Source organism: Hyperolius riggenbachi, chromosome 3 (genome assembly GCF_040937935.1).
Source record: "Hyperolius riggenbachi isolate aHypRig1 chromosome 3, aHypRig1.pri, whole genome shotgun sequence".
Taxonomy (NCBI): domain Eukaryota; kingdom Metazoa; phylum Chordata; class Amphibia; order Anura; family Hyperoliidae; genus Hyperolius; species Hyperolius riggenbachi.
Genome location: NC_090648.1, coordinates 280,508,708 through 280,525,272, shown reverse-complemented (window position 1 = coordinate 280,525,272; position 16,565 = coordinate 280,508,708). Strand labels below are relative to the sequence as shown.

At 43.8% G+C, this 16,565-nt stretch overlaps 1 protein-coding gene across 2 annotated transcripts in view; it reads right to left on the bottom strand.

The window, feature by feature from the left end:
- Positions 1 to 16,565, bottom strand: part of WASL (WASP like actin nucleation promoting factor) — a 121,722-nt gene that overhangs the window by 43,960 nt on the left and 61,197 nt on the right. For both annotated transcript variants that reach the window (XM_068276375.1, XM_068276376.1), the window contains exons 3-5: positions 15,929 to 16,015; positions 5,290 to 5,386; positions 502 to 525 (exon numbers count right to left, since the gene is read on the bottom strand). In XM_068276375.1, the coding sequence (XP_068132476.1) occupies positions 502 to 525; positions 5,290 to 5,386; positions 15,929 to 16,015 (208 nt within the window). The remainder of the gene's footprint in view (positions 1 to 501; positions 526 to 5,289; positions 5,387 to 15,928; positions 16,016 to 16,565) is intronic.

The following is a 16,565-nucleotide window of genomic DNA, read 5'->3' as shown; positions in this document are numbered from 1 at the left end:
CCTTAACAGCTGGAGGGCCAAGTTTGCCCATGCCTGATCTAGACCTTCATTGGAACCTATAGGAAGTGTTTAGAGGCTGTAGTTTCTGCAAAAGGAGGATCTACTAAATATGGATTTCTTTTTTGTGGTGCCCAAATGTATGCACCTGCCTAATCTTGTTTAAAAACAATTATTGCACACTTTCTGTAAATCCAATAAACGTCATTTCACTTCTCAAATATCAATGTGTGCATCTCCTGACCTGTAGGATATATTTAACTGACATTTTTTATCGTAACAACCAACGATTTATACAGGAAAATCATGACAATTAACAAGGTTGCCCAAACTTTCACATCCCACTGCAATTCTGTGATTTAGCACCCACAGAATGGGCCTGTCAGACAATCAAATGAAGTTTAAATTAAAAAAGAACACTGAACTCACTTGCTAATTAATCTCCTTGTGCAACATAACCTACTATTTTGCAAAGTAAAAATTCTGAGTTAAATGACAACTTACCATTTAGAGGGTCTCGTTTTTTATCTGTTAAAGAAAAACATTTTTTAATGAAATTTTTATTTTATTAAATAAATGAGAAAAAAATCTAAATGTTTCATTACTGCTATTTCAGAACACCACCGGGTGGGTGCAAGTCACAAGGCGTGCAACATACAGTATTTTTTTGTTGCCCTATAAAGAGATGTTGGAGTTCCAGAGAGAGGGAGGTTACGTGACTACAGCTTAGGCAGTATTACTCTGACTCAGTCGGTGTCAGTCTCAGGAATCACAACCAGTGTTCTCCCTAAGACCTTTTAAAGGATACCCGAACTGACATGTGACACGATGAGATAGACATGTTTATGTACAGTGCCTAGCACACAAATAACTATGCTGTGTTCCTTTTTTTTCTTTCTCTGCCTGAAAGAGTTAAATATCAGGTATGTAAGTGGCTGACTCAGTCCTGACTCAGACAGGAAGTGACTACAATGTGACCCTCACTGATAAGAAATTCCCCTTTTTACCTCTTTCTAGCTCTCAGAAGCCATTTTCTGCTAGGAAAGTGTTTTATAGTTGGAATTTCTTACCAGTAAGGGTCACACGGTAGTCACTTCCTGTCTGAGTCAGGACTGAGTCAGCCACTTACATACCTGATATTTAACTCTTTCAGGCAGAGAAAGAAAAAGAAGGGACACAGCATAGGTATTTGTGTGCTAGGCACTGTACATACACATGTTTATCTCATGTCATATGTCAGTTCGGGTATCCTTTAACCGGGTGCTCTAACCAGCTAATTCTGGTGACCGCATGGCTGTCCAGGCTCTCCTTATAGGCAGCACAAGCAAAGTAGGCGTGAGCAGACACCAGAGCAGTGAATACTAATGAAGAGGGGCAGGGCACTCAGTTCTCCCATACTGCGAGTCAGCAGCAGAGTGTAAAGCCTGGAACCCACTAGTAGGGTTGCCCGGTATAACGCTGTTTGATTGTGCATGGTAATCATACCATGCACATTCCCGTTTTACCGGTATTGGGAGGCAGGTCGAGAGCAGCGCATTGGCAGGGGGAGAACGGTCGCAGTGGCAGGCACAACCTACTCACCTTCCTTCGCCACATGCTGCTGCAATCTACTTCCTCCCAGGCATCATCACGTTGGTAACAGTGCCCCCTGTGATAACGTAGCCACATGTCATCACAGGGGGCGCTATTATTAAAGTGACAACGCCTGTTAGGAACAAGAGACGACGTGTGTGGCTGGCTGAAGAAAGGCGAGTAGGTTCTGCTGGCTCTCTTCCGCCGCTGCAATAGAGGCACCCTACACCTATACTGGGGCAACTATACTAACTCTATACTGGGAGGCACCTGTACCTATACTGAGACAATTATACTAGATCACTATAGTGGGAGGCACCTATACTGGGGGCAACTATACTAGCTACCTACACTGGAGGCACCTATAACTATACAGGGGACAACTATATCTATCTATACTGGGGCAACTATACTGAAAGGCACCTACCTGGCTAACCTATACTGGGGAGGCACCAATAGCTGGCCGGTTGGGGTATTGGAAATTTTCGGGTTCTGGCCGTAACATACAGGTCCTTCTAAAAAAAATTAGCATATTGTGATAAAATTCATTATTCATTATTTACTGTAATGTACTGATAAACATTAGACTTTCATATATTTTAGATTCAAATACACACAACTGAAGTAGTTCAAGCCTTTAATTGTTTGAATATTGATGATTTTGGCATACAGCTCATGAAAACCCCAAATTCCTATCTTACAAAATTAGCATATTTCATTGGACCAATAAAAGAAAAGTGTTTTTAACACAAAAACAGTCAACCCTCAAATAATTATTAGAAATAATTTAGTGTTGCGCCAAACAAACACTATGCTGCTAGTCTGACAAGGGATCCCCACTTCCTTATAATCATATAACAATAAACTTGGAAACAGACTGCGCTAAAAACACACAATTTAATTAAACTTAGATCAGTTGATCAGTAAATTTTATGCTTGCATGCAGTTAAAATCAGGTATAAATGTCCATAAAAACAAAGAATTTGTTTTTATGGACATTTATACCTGATTTTAACTGCATGCAAGCATAAAATTTACTGATCAACTGATCTAAGTTTAATTAAATTGTGTGTTTTTAGCGCAGTCTGTTTCCAAGTTTATCCTCAAATAATTATGTTCAGTTATGCACTCAATACTTGGTCGGGAATCCTTTTGCAGAAATGACTGCTTCAATGCGGCGTGGCATGGAGGCAATCAGTCTGTGGCACTGCTCAGGGGTTATGGAGGCCCAGGATGCATCGATAGCGGCCTTAAGCTCATCCAGAGTGTTGGGTCTTGCGTCTCTCAACTTTCTCTTCACAATATCCCACAGATTCTCTATGGGGTTCAGGCCAGGAGAGTTGGCAGGCCAATTGAGCACAGTAATACCATGGTCAGTAAACCATTTACCAGTGGTTTTGGCACTGAGCAGGTACCAGGTCGTGCTGAAAAATGAAATCTTCATCTTCATCTCCATAAAGCTTTTCAGCAGATGGAAGCATGAAGTGCTCCAAAATCTTCTGATAGCTAGCTGCATAAACCCTGCCCTTGATAAAACACAGTGGACCAACACCAGCAGCTGACATGGCACCCCAGACCATCACTGACTGGATACTTGACTCTGGACTTCAGGCATTTTGGCATTTCCCTCTCCCCAGTCTTCCTACAGACTCGAGCACCTTGATTTCCGAATGACATGCAAAAGTTGCTTTCATCCGAAAAAAGTACTTTGGACCACTGAGCAACAGTCCAGTGCTGCTTCTCTGTAGCCCAGGTCAGGCGCTTCTGCCGCTGTTTCTGGTTCAAAAGTGTCTTGACCTGGGGAATGCGGCACCTGTAGCCCATTTCCTGCACACGGTGGCTCTGGATGTTTCTACACCAGACTCAGTCCACTGCTTCCGCAGGTCCCCCAAGGTCTGGAATCGGTCCTTCTCCACAATCTTCCTCAGGGTCCGGTCACCTCTTCTCGTTGTGCAGCATTTTCTGCCACACTTTTTCCTTCCTACAGACTTCCCATTGAGGTGCCTTGATACAGCACTCTGTGAACAGCCTATTCGTTCAGAAATTTCTGTGTTTTACCCTCTTGCTTGAGGGTGTCAATGATGGCCTTCTGGACAGCAATCAGGTCGGCAGTCTTACCCATGATTGCGGTTTTGAGTAATGAACCAGGCTGGGAGTTTTTAAAAGCCTCAGGAATCTTTTGCAGGCGTTTAGAGTTAATTAGTTGATTCAGAGGATTAGGTTAATAGCTCGTTTAGAGAACCTTTTCATAATATGCAAATTTTTTGAGATAGGAATTTTGGGTGTTCATGAGCTGTATGCCAAAATAATCAATATTAAAACAATAAAAGGCTTAAACTACTTCAGTTGTGTGTAATGAATCTAAAATATATGAAAGTCTAATGTTTATCAGTACATTACAGAAAATAATGAACTTCATCAAAATATGCTAATTTTTTTTAGAAGGACCTGTACTTTAACTTTAAAGTGTAACTGACCCAAAGCTTGGGTACAAAATCAGATACCTTAAGAGAGGGAAGCTGCAGGGTCCTGTTGGTTTCCCTCGCTACTCCGTTGTCCCCCGTCACTCAGCACCCCCCCCCCAAAAGATTAGCAACAAGGCAATAATTGTGTAATACCGTATACTGTAATGCCATGATATTTTTGAGACTTATATCGTCATATTTCATACTGTTGCAACCCTACCCACTAGAAAGCTCAATCGCTAGCAATTTGTGACAGCGTTTTGGAAGCAATTTCCCTGCTCCTATAAAATTCATTAGGCTTCAGCCATTCCACAGCTTGAACCGTCTCTTGGATGGTGAGAAAGGATCTGAGGAGGCTTCTGTAGCACGCCAAAAGTTTCAGCAACTGGAGCTGAGCATTGAGGGGGAGAGGGGTGGGAGGGAGGAGGAGGTCCTCTGACTAGCTGCCTTTAAGGAGATATCACACAGAGCGCCATAGGCTTGCTGCAGTCCCCAATTGCTTAGCAAGTCAGACCTAGTCCCTAAAAGCCACAGCAATATCCCGTAATCTGTCCGACTAATTCAGGGCAACTAAACTGCCATGACAGAACCAGTCAAGGGAACACACAGGTCATCAGTGGGCCAATGAGCTGACACTATCTGCTCCCTGCGGGAATGCCCAGGCACCCCCTGGAAAGAAAGCTGCACTGCAAATGGGGGGGGGGGGCTGAGGGCCGCCAGCCAGCCTGGGCAACTGTCCAGTTTGCCTCTTTGGAAGCTTCGGCCCTGTATTTCCCTGTCCCGCCCCACCCAGCTAATTTTTCATGCCACCCGGCTGGAAAGAACGCTGGCAACACATGGTTGCACTATTGTGGGCTTGCAGTACGATTCATATAAATTAATGGGATCACAACCGCATTGGTGGGAGGAGGGGGGAGGTGGAGGTTTGGGGAATTGGAGGGCAACCAAGTGCCTTGCGCCGCAACACCCACTAGCGTGCCCACAGCGTGGACATTCCAAGGGATATTTTCAATCTTTTCCGAGTGATCGCTTTTCAAGGGGAATCATGGTTTACTTTGTATGAATGAAGTAGTGTTCTTTTTCTGTACACAGTAAACAAATGTAGCTTCTTGGATTTCTTATTTAAATCACATACAGATTTTATTAAAATGTAACTACTAATTTGTTAAATGTTTTTACGTTTGTTTTTGTTGCTTTAAGCAACATGAAGGCAAATATTACAAAAAAAAACAAAAACAAAAAAAAACATCCTTACCAGGCTTTTTAGGTCTTCTCGCAAGCAATTCATTAACCGCTTTTCTGAATCTTTTTGCTTCTTCTTCATTTGCAAAATTAAGACCAATTTGACATGTCTGCAAATTAAGCATACAATATCAACAACATTAAAACTGAAGCAAATGCATTCATACCAAATGCGCTTTTGCCCTTAGTTGTCCTCTTTGTTCATTTACATTTCGTTCCCGTTGCATCAGTGCCACTGCCTTACCGATCCCCACTCATCCACTTGCTGGTTAACCATGTCACATCTAGAGGCCGATTTAGCCTCATGGACCAAAGCAATTTATAAAGTTATATATTTTGTTTATGGTGGATGGGACAACCTAGACTTCAAATTTTACAAGAATTATTTATTGGCTATATATTTTAAATGAAAAAAGAACGAAACATATATACTTATTCTAAATATGTCCATCTTATTACCCAGTTTACCACCAGTGTACGGTGGCAATATCGGATTGTGAAACAATTATTTTTTTCATTTCAATATTTTTTATTGAAGAAAAAAATGCAATATAAACATAGCATTGGCATAGTATAATAGGTGATAAAGTTGATACAAATAATAGAATTGAGGCCTCATTGTAATGCAACAAAGTCACAACGTAGCATTACAAAGCAAAAAAAAAAAAAAAAGTGGTAACGCACATTAACCATTTACTGGCATCCTAACGCATTAATACGTCATGCTTTACCCTATTAACGGCAACATGACGTATTAATAAGTTGCGCGTTCCCGCCGCTGCTACCGCCGTGTGCGTGCCGCTACGGCCGCCGTTTCCGTCAGGATCCCGTGCTGAGGGATTGGGGAAGAGGACCAAATGGTCCTCTACCCAATCGCAGTGCCTGGAGTGAATGGACGTGACCGCGAACAGCGGCTACGTCCATTCACAAAAAATGGAAATGTAATTACAATTAAATAAAGTGTAAAAAAAAAAAAAAGTGAACACTTACTATAACAAGTGTTCACTAGCGCCATCTTGTGGCCAAAAAAGTATATGACACGTACAAAATACATACATTTACAAGTACATACACATGAGTAATAAAATTAATAAAATTCCACTTCCAACACTCCCCCTCCAAAAGAAAACATTTGTAAAAAAAAAAATCAGCTTAAAATAAATAAATAAATAAATACTTGCCTTAGGGACTCAGCTTTTTTTAATATATATTTTAAGGGGGAAAATTAATTTTAATGTATTACATTGGGGCTTGTAATTATGGCCAGAACAAAAAAAACAGAACAGAAAAATAACACCTATATTTCAAAATAATATACTGTCGCCATACATTGTGATAGGGACATAATTTAAATGGTTTAATAATCGGGACAACTGGGCAAATACAATGTGTTTGTTTTATCCACACGAGAATGTTTAATTTTAAAACTATAATGGCTGAAAACTGAGAAATAATGATTTTTTTTTCTATTTTTTTGTTTTTTTCTCATTAAAATGCATTTAGAATAAAAAAATTCTTAGCAAAATGTACTACCCACAGAAAGCCTAATTGGTGGTGAAAAAAACGAGGTATAGATCATTTTCTTGTGATAAGTAGTAATAAAGTTATTCGGGAATAAAAGGGAGAAGCACTGACAAGTGAAAATTGCTCTGGTCCGTTAGAGTAAAAACCCTTGGGGGTGAACTGGTCAACCACTTGAGGACCGTGGGCTTTACCCCCCTTAAGGACCGGCCACTTTTTCTCCATTCAGACCACTGCAGCTTTCACGGTTTATTGCTCGCTCATACAACCTACCACCTAAATGAATTTTGGCTCCTTTTCTTGTCACTAGTAAAGCTTTCTTTTGGTGCTATTTGATTGCTCCTGCGATTTTTACTTATTATATTTATCAAAAAAGACATGAATTTTGGCAAAAAAATGATTTTTTTAACTTTCTGTGCTGACATTTTTCAAATAAAGTAAAATTTCTGTATACATGCAGCGCGAAAAATGTGGACAAACATGTTTTTGATTTAAAGAAAAAAAAATTCAGTGTATATTTATTGGTTTGGGTAAAAGTTATAGCGTTTACAAACTATGGTGCAAAAAGTGAATTTTCCCATTTTCAAGCATCTATGACTTTTCTGACCACCTGACATGTTTCATGAGGGGCTAGAATTCCAGGATAGTATAAATACCCCCCAAATGACCCCATTTTGGAAAGAAGACATCCCAAAGTATTCACTGAGAGGCATAGTGAGTTCATAGAAGATATTTTTTGTCACAAGTGAGCGGAAAATGACACTGTGACAAAAAAAAAAAAAAATTCCATTTCTTCTAACTTGCGACAAAAAAAAAAAAAAAATGAAATCTGCCACGGACTCACCATGCCCCTCTCTGAATACCTTGAAGTGCCTACTTTCCAAAATGGGGTCATTTGTGGGGTGTGTTTACTGTCCTCGCATTTTGGGGGGTGCTAATTTGTAAGCACCCCTGTAAAGCCTAAAGGTGCTCATTGGACTTTGGGCCCCTTAGCGCAGTTAGGCTGCAAAAAAGTGCCACACGTGGTATTGCCGTACTCAGGAGAAGTAGTATAATGTGTTTTGGGGTTTATTTTTACACATACCGATGCTGGGTGGGAGAAATATCTCTGTAAATGACAATTTTTTAATTTTTTTTTTACACACAATTGTCCATTTACAGAGATCTTTCTCCCACTCAGCATGGGTATGTGTAAAAATACACCCCAAAACACATTATACTACTTCTCCTGAGTACGGCGATACCACATGATTGGCACTTTTTTGCAGCCTAACTGCGCTAAGGGGCCCAAAGTCCAATGAGTACCTTTAGGATTTCACAGGTCATTTTTGTTTCAAGACTACTCCTCACGGTTAAGGGCCCCTAAAATGCCAGGGCAGTATAGGAACCCCACTAATGACCCCATTTTAGAAAGAAGACACCCCAAGGTATTCCATTAGGAGTATGGTGAGTTCATAGAAGTTTTTATTTTTTTGTCACAAGTTAGCGGAAATTGATTTTAATTGTTTTTTTTTCACAAAGTGTCATTTTCCGCTAACTTGTGACAAAAAAAAAAAATCTTCTATGAACTCACCATACTCCTAACGGAATATGTTTGGGTGTCTTCTTTCTAGAATGGGGTCATTTGTGGGGTTCATATACTGCCCTGGCATTTTAGGGGCCCTAAACCGTGAGGAGTAGTCTTGAAACCAAATGTCGCAAAATGACCTGTGAAATCCTAAAGGTACTCATTGGACTTTGGGGCCCTTAGCGTACTTAGGGTGTAAAAAAGTGCCACACATGTGGTACCGCCGTACTCAGGAGAAGTAGTATAATGTGTTTTGGGGTGTATTTTTACACATACCCATGCTGGGTGGGAGAAATATCTCTGTAAATGACAATTGTTTGATTTTTTTTTACACACAATTGTCCATTTACAGAGAAATTTCTCCCACCCAGCATGGGTATGTGTAAAAATACACCCCAAAACACATTATACTACTTCTCCTGAGTACGGCGATACCACATGTGACACTTTTTTGCAGCCTAGGTGCGCTAAGGGGCCCAACGTCCTAATTACAGGTCATTTTGAGGCATTTGTTTTCTAGACTACTCCTCACGGTTTAGGGCCCCTAAAATGCCAGGGCAGTATAGGAACCCCACAAGTGACCCCATTTTAGAAAGAAGACACCCCAAGGTATTCCGTTAGGTGTATGGCGAGTTCATAGAAGATTTTATTTTTTGTCACAAGTTAGTGAAAAATGACACTTTGTGAAAAAAAACCAAAAATCAATTTCCGCTAACTTTTGACAAAAAATAAAATCTTCTATGAACTCGTCATACACCTAACAGAATACATTGGGGTGTCTTTTCTAAAATGGGGTCAGTTTGTGGGGTTCCTATACCGCCCTGGCATTTTACGAGCCCAAAACCGTGAGTAGTCTGGAAACCAAATGTCTCAAAATGACTGTTCAGGGGTATAAGCATCTGAAAATTTTGATGACAGGTGGTCTATGAGGGGGCGAATTTTGTGGAACCGGTCATAAGCAGGGTGGCCTTTTAGATGACAGGTTGTATTGGGCCTGATCTGATGGATAGGAGTGCTAGGGGGTGACAGGAGGTGATTGATGGGTGTCTCAGGGGGTGGTTAGAGGGGAAAATAGATGCACTCAATGCACTGGGGAGGTGATCGGAAGGGGGTCTAAGGGGGATCTGAGGGTTTGGCCGAGTGATCAGGAGCCCACACGGGGCAAATTAGGGCCTGATCTGATGGGTAGGTGTGCTAGGGGGTGACAGGAGGTGATTGATGGGTGTCTCAAGGTGTGATTAGAGGGGGGAATAGATGCAAGCAATGCACTGGCGAGGTGATCAGGGCTGGAGTCTGAGGGCGTTCTGAGGGTATGGGCGGGTGATTGAGTGCCCTAGGGGCAGATAGGGGTCTAATCTGATGGGTAGCAGTGACAGGGGGTGATTGATGGGTAATTAGTGGGTGTTTGGAGGAGAGAACAGATGTAAACACTGCACTTGGGAGGTGATCTGATGTCGGATCTGCGGGCGATCTATTGGTGTGGGTGGGCGATCAGATTGCCCGCAAGGGGCAAGTTAGGGGCTGTTCGATGGGTGGCAGTGACAGGGGGTGATTGATGGGTGGCAGTGACAGGGGGTGATTGATAGGTGATCAGTGGGTTATTACAGGGAAGGACAGATTTAAATAATGCCCTGGCGAATTGATAAGGGGGGGGTCTGAGGGCAATCTGAGCGTGTAGGCGGATGATTGGGTGCCCGCAAGGGGCAGATTAGGGTCTGATCTGATGGGTAACAGTGACAGGTGGTGATAGGGAGTGATTGATGGGTAATTAGTGGGTGTTTAGAGGAGACAGATGTAAACACTGCGCTTGGGTGGTGATCTGATGTCGGATCTGCGGGCGATCTATTGGTGTGGGTGGGTGATCAGATTGCCCGCAAGGGGCAGGTTAGGGGCTGATTGATGGGTGGCAGTGACAGGGGGTGATTGACAGGTGATCAGGGGGGATAGATGCATACAGTACACAGGGGGGGGGGGGGGGGGTCTGGGGAGAATCTGAGGGGTGGGGGGGGGGGGTGATCAGGAGGGGTCAGGGGGGGGGTAATAGCGTTGACAGATAGTGACAGGGAGTGATTGATGGGTGATTAGGGGGGTGATTGGGTGCCAACAGGGGTCTGGGGGGTGGGCAATCTGGGGCAGGGGGGGAGAAATCAGTGTGCTTGGTGCAGACTAGGGTGGCTGCAGCCTGCCCTGGTGGTCCCTCGGACACTGGGACCACCAGGGCAGGAGGCAGCCTGTATAATACACTTTGTAAACATTACAAAGTGTATTATACACTTTGTATGCGGCGATCGTCGGGTTAACATCCCGCCGGCGCTTCCGTGTGGCCGGCGGGATGTTGCGGCGGGTGAGCGGAGACAGGCGCCGGCAGAGGATCGCGTCACGGATGACGCGATCGCTCTGCCCATGCCCCTACAAGGACCGCCGCCATTTGTCAATACGGCGGTCCTTGCGGGGTCCACTTCCTGACCGCCAAATGTCAATACAGCGGTCGGGAAGTGGTTAACGCTGGGGTGGTGACAGAACACCCGTTTTACCACGGTTAATGTTTTGTGCATCCTTTTTCATCTAAGAGAGCGACCGCAACCAGGTCCGTCCAGGACCACCCCGAGTGGAGTCGGGTTTATGGTCTCCACCTGCTTCCTGTGGTCGGTTGCCCCCTGCAACCCTCCTTTGTGAGTAGCCCTTTCAATCAATTGATTTCTCCACATACCTACTATTGACATACTGCACTATCGGGCTCCCTTTTTTGTCTCCTGTATCTTTTTTTTCCCATAGGGTGCCAAGACACCCCAACCACGATTGTGTGCGTTTAGAGGTAACGCACTGCAAGCAGTGCATTACCATAACGCTACATGTTACAATATGACGCCAACTTCGCACTGTGAATGCCCCATAGGATTAGCATTGCAGTGCGGTAAGCTGTGTTATAAGAGTTTATAACGCAGCTCCACAATGTCCCGCTGTGAATGAGGCCTCAAACACTGTAATGCAACAGCACCCGTTAAAAAGGAACTCAAGGTGTGAGACCTATGGAAGCTGCCATACTGGTTTCCTTTTAAAAAATACCAGTTGCCTGGCAGTCCTGCTGATCTTTCTGGTCAGGAGGGTCTAAATCACACACACCTGAAACAAGCATGCAGCTAATCTTGTCAGATTTGTCATTGACAACTGATCTGCATGTTTGTTAAGGGTCTATGGTTTAAAGCATTAGAGGCAGAGGATCTGCAGGATAGCCAGGCAATGCGATTTAAAAGGAAATAAATTCGTCAGCCTCCATTTCCCTCTCACCTCGGGTTCCCTTTAAAGTGTACCTAAAAAGGTGTTTGTAAGAAAACAAAATATATACATACCTGGGGCTTCCGTTCCTCCAGCCTGAGCGATTTCCTCTTAGTCTCGGTTGCCTCCCAGTTCGTCAACAAACTTGCCCCAGTAAGTCGTAAAATTGGAATTGTAAAACTATAGCAAATGTGTATATAGTGTACAGCGCTACAACTATTTAGAGATAAAATGCCCAACCGGCCTATTAAGAATATACTATTAATAAAGTTCAAAATCTTCACAAGTCCATGTGGATCTGGGCGCTCAGAATAGCGCGATCCCTCTTTGCGTGTGCGCTCTATTCCGGGTCCAGCAAATACCCAAATTCAGTCTCTAGTTTATATATAGATAGCGCTCCGCTTCTAATCATATATCACATTCCTTAATTCTTGATCAGTAGAAAGATCCCCTTAGGGGCTGCACTCACCCTTCAGGTGTGACCACTGCCAGATTGGTCAATTAGCGCTTGTTGTTCTCCTTGGCCGACTGCCTGATCTTTGGATGTGATGTCTTCACTGTATAGGTTCCACTGTTCTATTGTGTCGATGTTCCTCAGATGAAATAAGGTCTCACATAGCGTGACTCCGTAAATTAAAAGCACTCTATTATAAGTGGGTACTCACAAACATGTAATCAATACAGGGCTTAGAGCATTGACGGGCTCTCCCCCCTGCCTCTCCGGACGCCCCTGATGAGTCACGCGTACGTGACGAAACGCGTAGGAAGGAGCCAACAGGACGATCAGGAAGGACTACAGAGGCGTTGACGGAGCTTACCGGCGAGCCTATCCGGAGAGGCACAGGGGAGAGCCCGTCAATACTCTAAGCCCTGTATTGATTACATGTTTGTGAGTACCCACTTATAATAAATTAGTGATTTTAATTTATGGAGTCACGCTATGTGAGACTATTTCATCTGAGGAACATCGACACAATAGAACAGTGGAACCTATACAGTGAAGACATCACATCCAAAGATCAGGCAGTCGGCCAAGGAGAACAACAAGCGCTAATTGACCAATCTGGCATTGGTCACACCTGAGGGGTGAGTGTAGCCCCTAAGGGGATCTTTCTACGTATCAACAATTGAGGAATGCGATATATGATTAGAAGCGGAGCGCTATCTATATATAAACTAAAACTATAGCAAGCAAACCGCATTTTCATTTCAATACTGCCATTTTCTCCTGTTCAAAACTGCCTATTGCATATCTGCATTCTGTGTCTCCCATTTTATTTGCATATATAATCCCAGAATGTATGCAGAAATGCCCAGATCCCACTTCTCAAGAACTAGTAGCAATGAAGTCCAGTTAGCACACCTGTAGTCACAATGCAGTGTTCCGTTTTATTCCATAAGTCAATACAAGGTTGTTTGACAATTGTTTGGGGCCACAAGGGGTTCCCTTCTTCAGAAAAGTGCAGGCATACAACCTTGAACACTGCATTGTGACTACAGGTGTGCTGACCGGACTTCATTGCTACTACTTTGACTGGTGGCTTGGCACCCTGGTCTAGTACCCAACATATGGGCAAGGTGTGCCACTCCAGAACTGTTGTACTTCTCAGGAACTGACTGCAATCACTTGTTTCACAAGCTCTACAAGGAGATGGGCTGCTGCAATAAAAAATATCAAATTTCTTACAATGTAAACACTGTATAGAAGAGAATAGATTCCCCATGAAAGTGGCATGACACTAAAAGAGACCTTGAGGTGAGAGGGATATGGAGGCTGTCATATTCATTTCCTTATAAGCAATACCAGTTATCTGGCTGCCCTGCTAATCCCCTGCCTCTAATACTAATAGCCATATACCCTAAACAAGTATATGCAGATCAGTTGTTTCTGACAAGATTGTTACAACTGACAAGTATAGCTGCATGCTTGTTTTTGGTGCGTGATTCAGACACTACTGCAGCCAAATAGATCAGCGGTGCTGCAAGGCAACAGGTATTGTTTAACCACTTAACGACCGCCTAACGCCGATAGGCGGCGGCAGGTCGTAAGTGGTTTTACATGGAAACGGCCACTCGTTCGAGTGGCCTTTCCATGTCAGTTCACGGAGGGTGTCTCCTTGAACAGCCTGCGAGCCTCTGATCACGGCTCGCAGGCTAAATGTAAACACGCGGGGAAGAAATCCCATGTGCAGCAGCGCCGTAAAGGAGATCGGCGATCCCCAGCCTCTGATTGGCCGGGGATCGCCGGCATCTGATAGGCTGAAGCCTATCAGAGGCGGCGCAGGATGGCGTCCTGTGTCGCCCATAGGAAGGAGGGGAGGGAGGGAAGGACAGGGAGGCTGGGAATCGCTGCGGAGGGGGGCTTTGAGGAGCCCCCCCCCTGCTCGGCCACACAGAGCGGCAGCGATCAGACCCCCTCAGCAGGACATCCCCCTAGTGGGGGAAAAAAGGGGGTGGGGGTGGGGAGTCTGATCGCCCTGCCTCTATCCTGATCTGTGCTGTGGGCTGGAGAGCCCACGCAGCACAGATCAGCGAAAAACAGCCTGGTCCTTAAGTGGTTAAAAGGAAGTAAATAATGGCAGCTTCCATATCCCTCTCACCTAAAAGCAAAGTAAACCTATGAAGACATAGCATGCAAAAAACACAAAACGATATAATCAAAAGGTCACCTGACAACTGTATGCGTACATATTCAGTAGCTCCAGAGACTGGAGCAGATATAATGAGGCAATGTTAAAGTAAGTAAAGTAAACCAAGCTCCTTTTTTGTTAGCAATCCATCACAATAAAAGAACAAACATGCTCTAAAGTCAAAGGGGTGAAGCTTCTTTTATGCTGTGAATACACGGTACGTTTTTTATTATCAATCAAGCCGCTGATGGCTTGATTGATATGACGTGTCTGATACCCCGCTTGATACCGGCGGGCAGGACAAAAGAACAAAGCGGTAGATAAGAAAGCGCCTGCGGGGACAAGCGGGAATCGATGCGGGCGCGCAGGGACAAGCAGGAATCGATTCAGGCGCACGGGGTCGAGCGGGAATCGAGCAAGCGGCTCTATACACGGTACAGAAACGTAACGTGTATTCACAGCATTATGCCTAGTATGCACCATACAATTTTCTGTAACATTTTTCTGTAATTAGATTATTTTCTGTAAAGTACTGGTATTTATCTCTGGTGCAGAGACTGGTCATTATCTCTGGTGCATTTTCTTCTGGTTATCTCCTGCTGAGTAGAACAATGCTTAAAGAGACACTGAAGTGCCTACAAAAACATTTTTATTTAAGAAATGTGTTTAACCTAATAGCCCTAACTAAACCGCCGCATCCCCGCGGCTGTAAACTACCTAAATGCCCCCCAACTCCCCCCTCCCCTGCAAAATCCACGACTTTCTTGGTCATGGATTTTGCTGCCCTAAGTGCTTCCGTGTCAGGCCGGGCTATGAGCCGCAGCCCTGCCTCACACGCGTCTGTCAGCGGCGGATCTCCGCCTCTCCCCCGCTCCTCTCAGCGAAGGAAGTCTGAGAGGGGCAGGGGAGAGGCGGCGATCCGGGCTGACAGACGCGTGTGAGGCAGGGCTGCAGCTCATAGCCCGGCCTGACACGGAAGCGCTGCCCGGAGTGCCCCCCAGGGAGTTTGGGGGTATTTAGTTAGATTAGAGCGGCGGGAATGCGACGGTTTAGTTAGGGCTATTAGGTTAAACACTTTTTAAATAAAAAGAAGCTTTTTTTTGAGACTTCAGAGTCTCTTTAATTACTAGGCAGATAGATGGTTAGATAATTTCCAACATGTTATCTGGCTGGTAAATCTTATGCTGGGTACACACTGAGATTTTCTGGCCGCTTTACTGTCAGATCTGTTATTTCCAACATGTCCAATTTGCTTTCTGATCGATTTCCAAGCATTTTCCAATCGATTTCCTATTAAAGTTACCGGAAATCGATCGGAAAATGCTCAGAAATCAAATCAGACATGTTGGAAATAATCTGACGGTAAATCGCCAGAAAAACTCATAGTGTGTACCCAGCATTACAGAAAATCTTACAGAAAATTGTATAGTGTGTACTAGGTATAAGACACTAGAGAACGTCTTCCCAATCTTGGGAAAAAAAAAAAAAAAAATACGGTTCTCCTGGGTATGTTGGAATAAAACAATTTTGTCATGCAGTTCTCATTGAAAGTAATCTCTGATCATGATCTACCATCAAACAACCCCCCCCCCCAAAAAAAAAGAAACATTTTACAAGGCGATTTTACTGGGTTTTTTTTATTAAGCAATTATACTTACATCACCAGCAAAAGTGTGGAAATAGGCCCTTGGGCTATTATATACAAAATTATAATAAAGCTCCTGTTCGTACAGTTGACGGCCCTCCTAGGAAACAAGATAATGAAAAAATATATACATTAAAACGTGTACAATGACCGCTCACAAAATACCACAGAACGAGGTGTGTGGCATTAAGTTAAAAAGTAATTTACAAGTAAAAATGTAGCAGTTATCACAGAACGCTCACTAGTTCCGAAGACACGTTGACTAATATCCAAGTGAGACAAATTCAATAAAATAAAAATAAGAAAAAAAATAAATAAAAATTTAAAAAAATAAAACCTGTCGGTATGAGAGGTAGTTAGGAAACCGACGATTGGGAAAATTGGCGGGAATCACATTTCAAATGTATCCATAAAGTGTATGGGTTCAACATAAAGTATACCAATCCCCCAGTACACTGCACTCCTGAATGTCCTAAATGTCATCTTCCAAATGAAGATTTCCGTAATGGTGTGTGGGCCTGTGCACACATCAAGGTTTTCTGGACCCAGGGCTGCGCCTGGGCGGGTGCATTGCACCCAGGCGCCTGTCTCTGACAGGCGCCGCCCGACCGCCGCTCACCCCCTCTACCTGCCGTTCCCCCCCCCCCTTC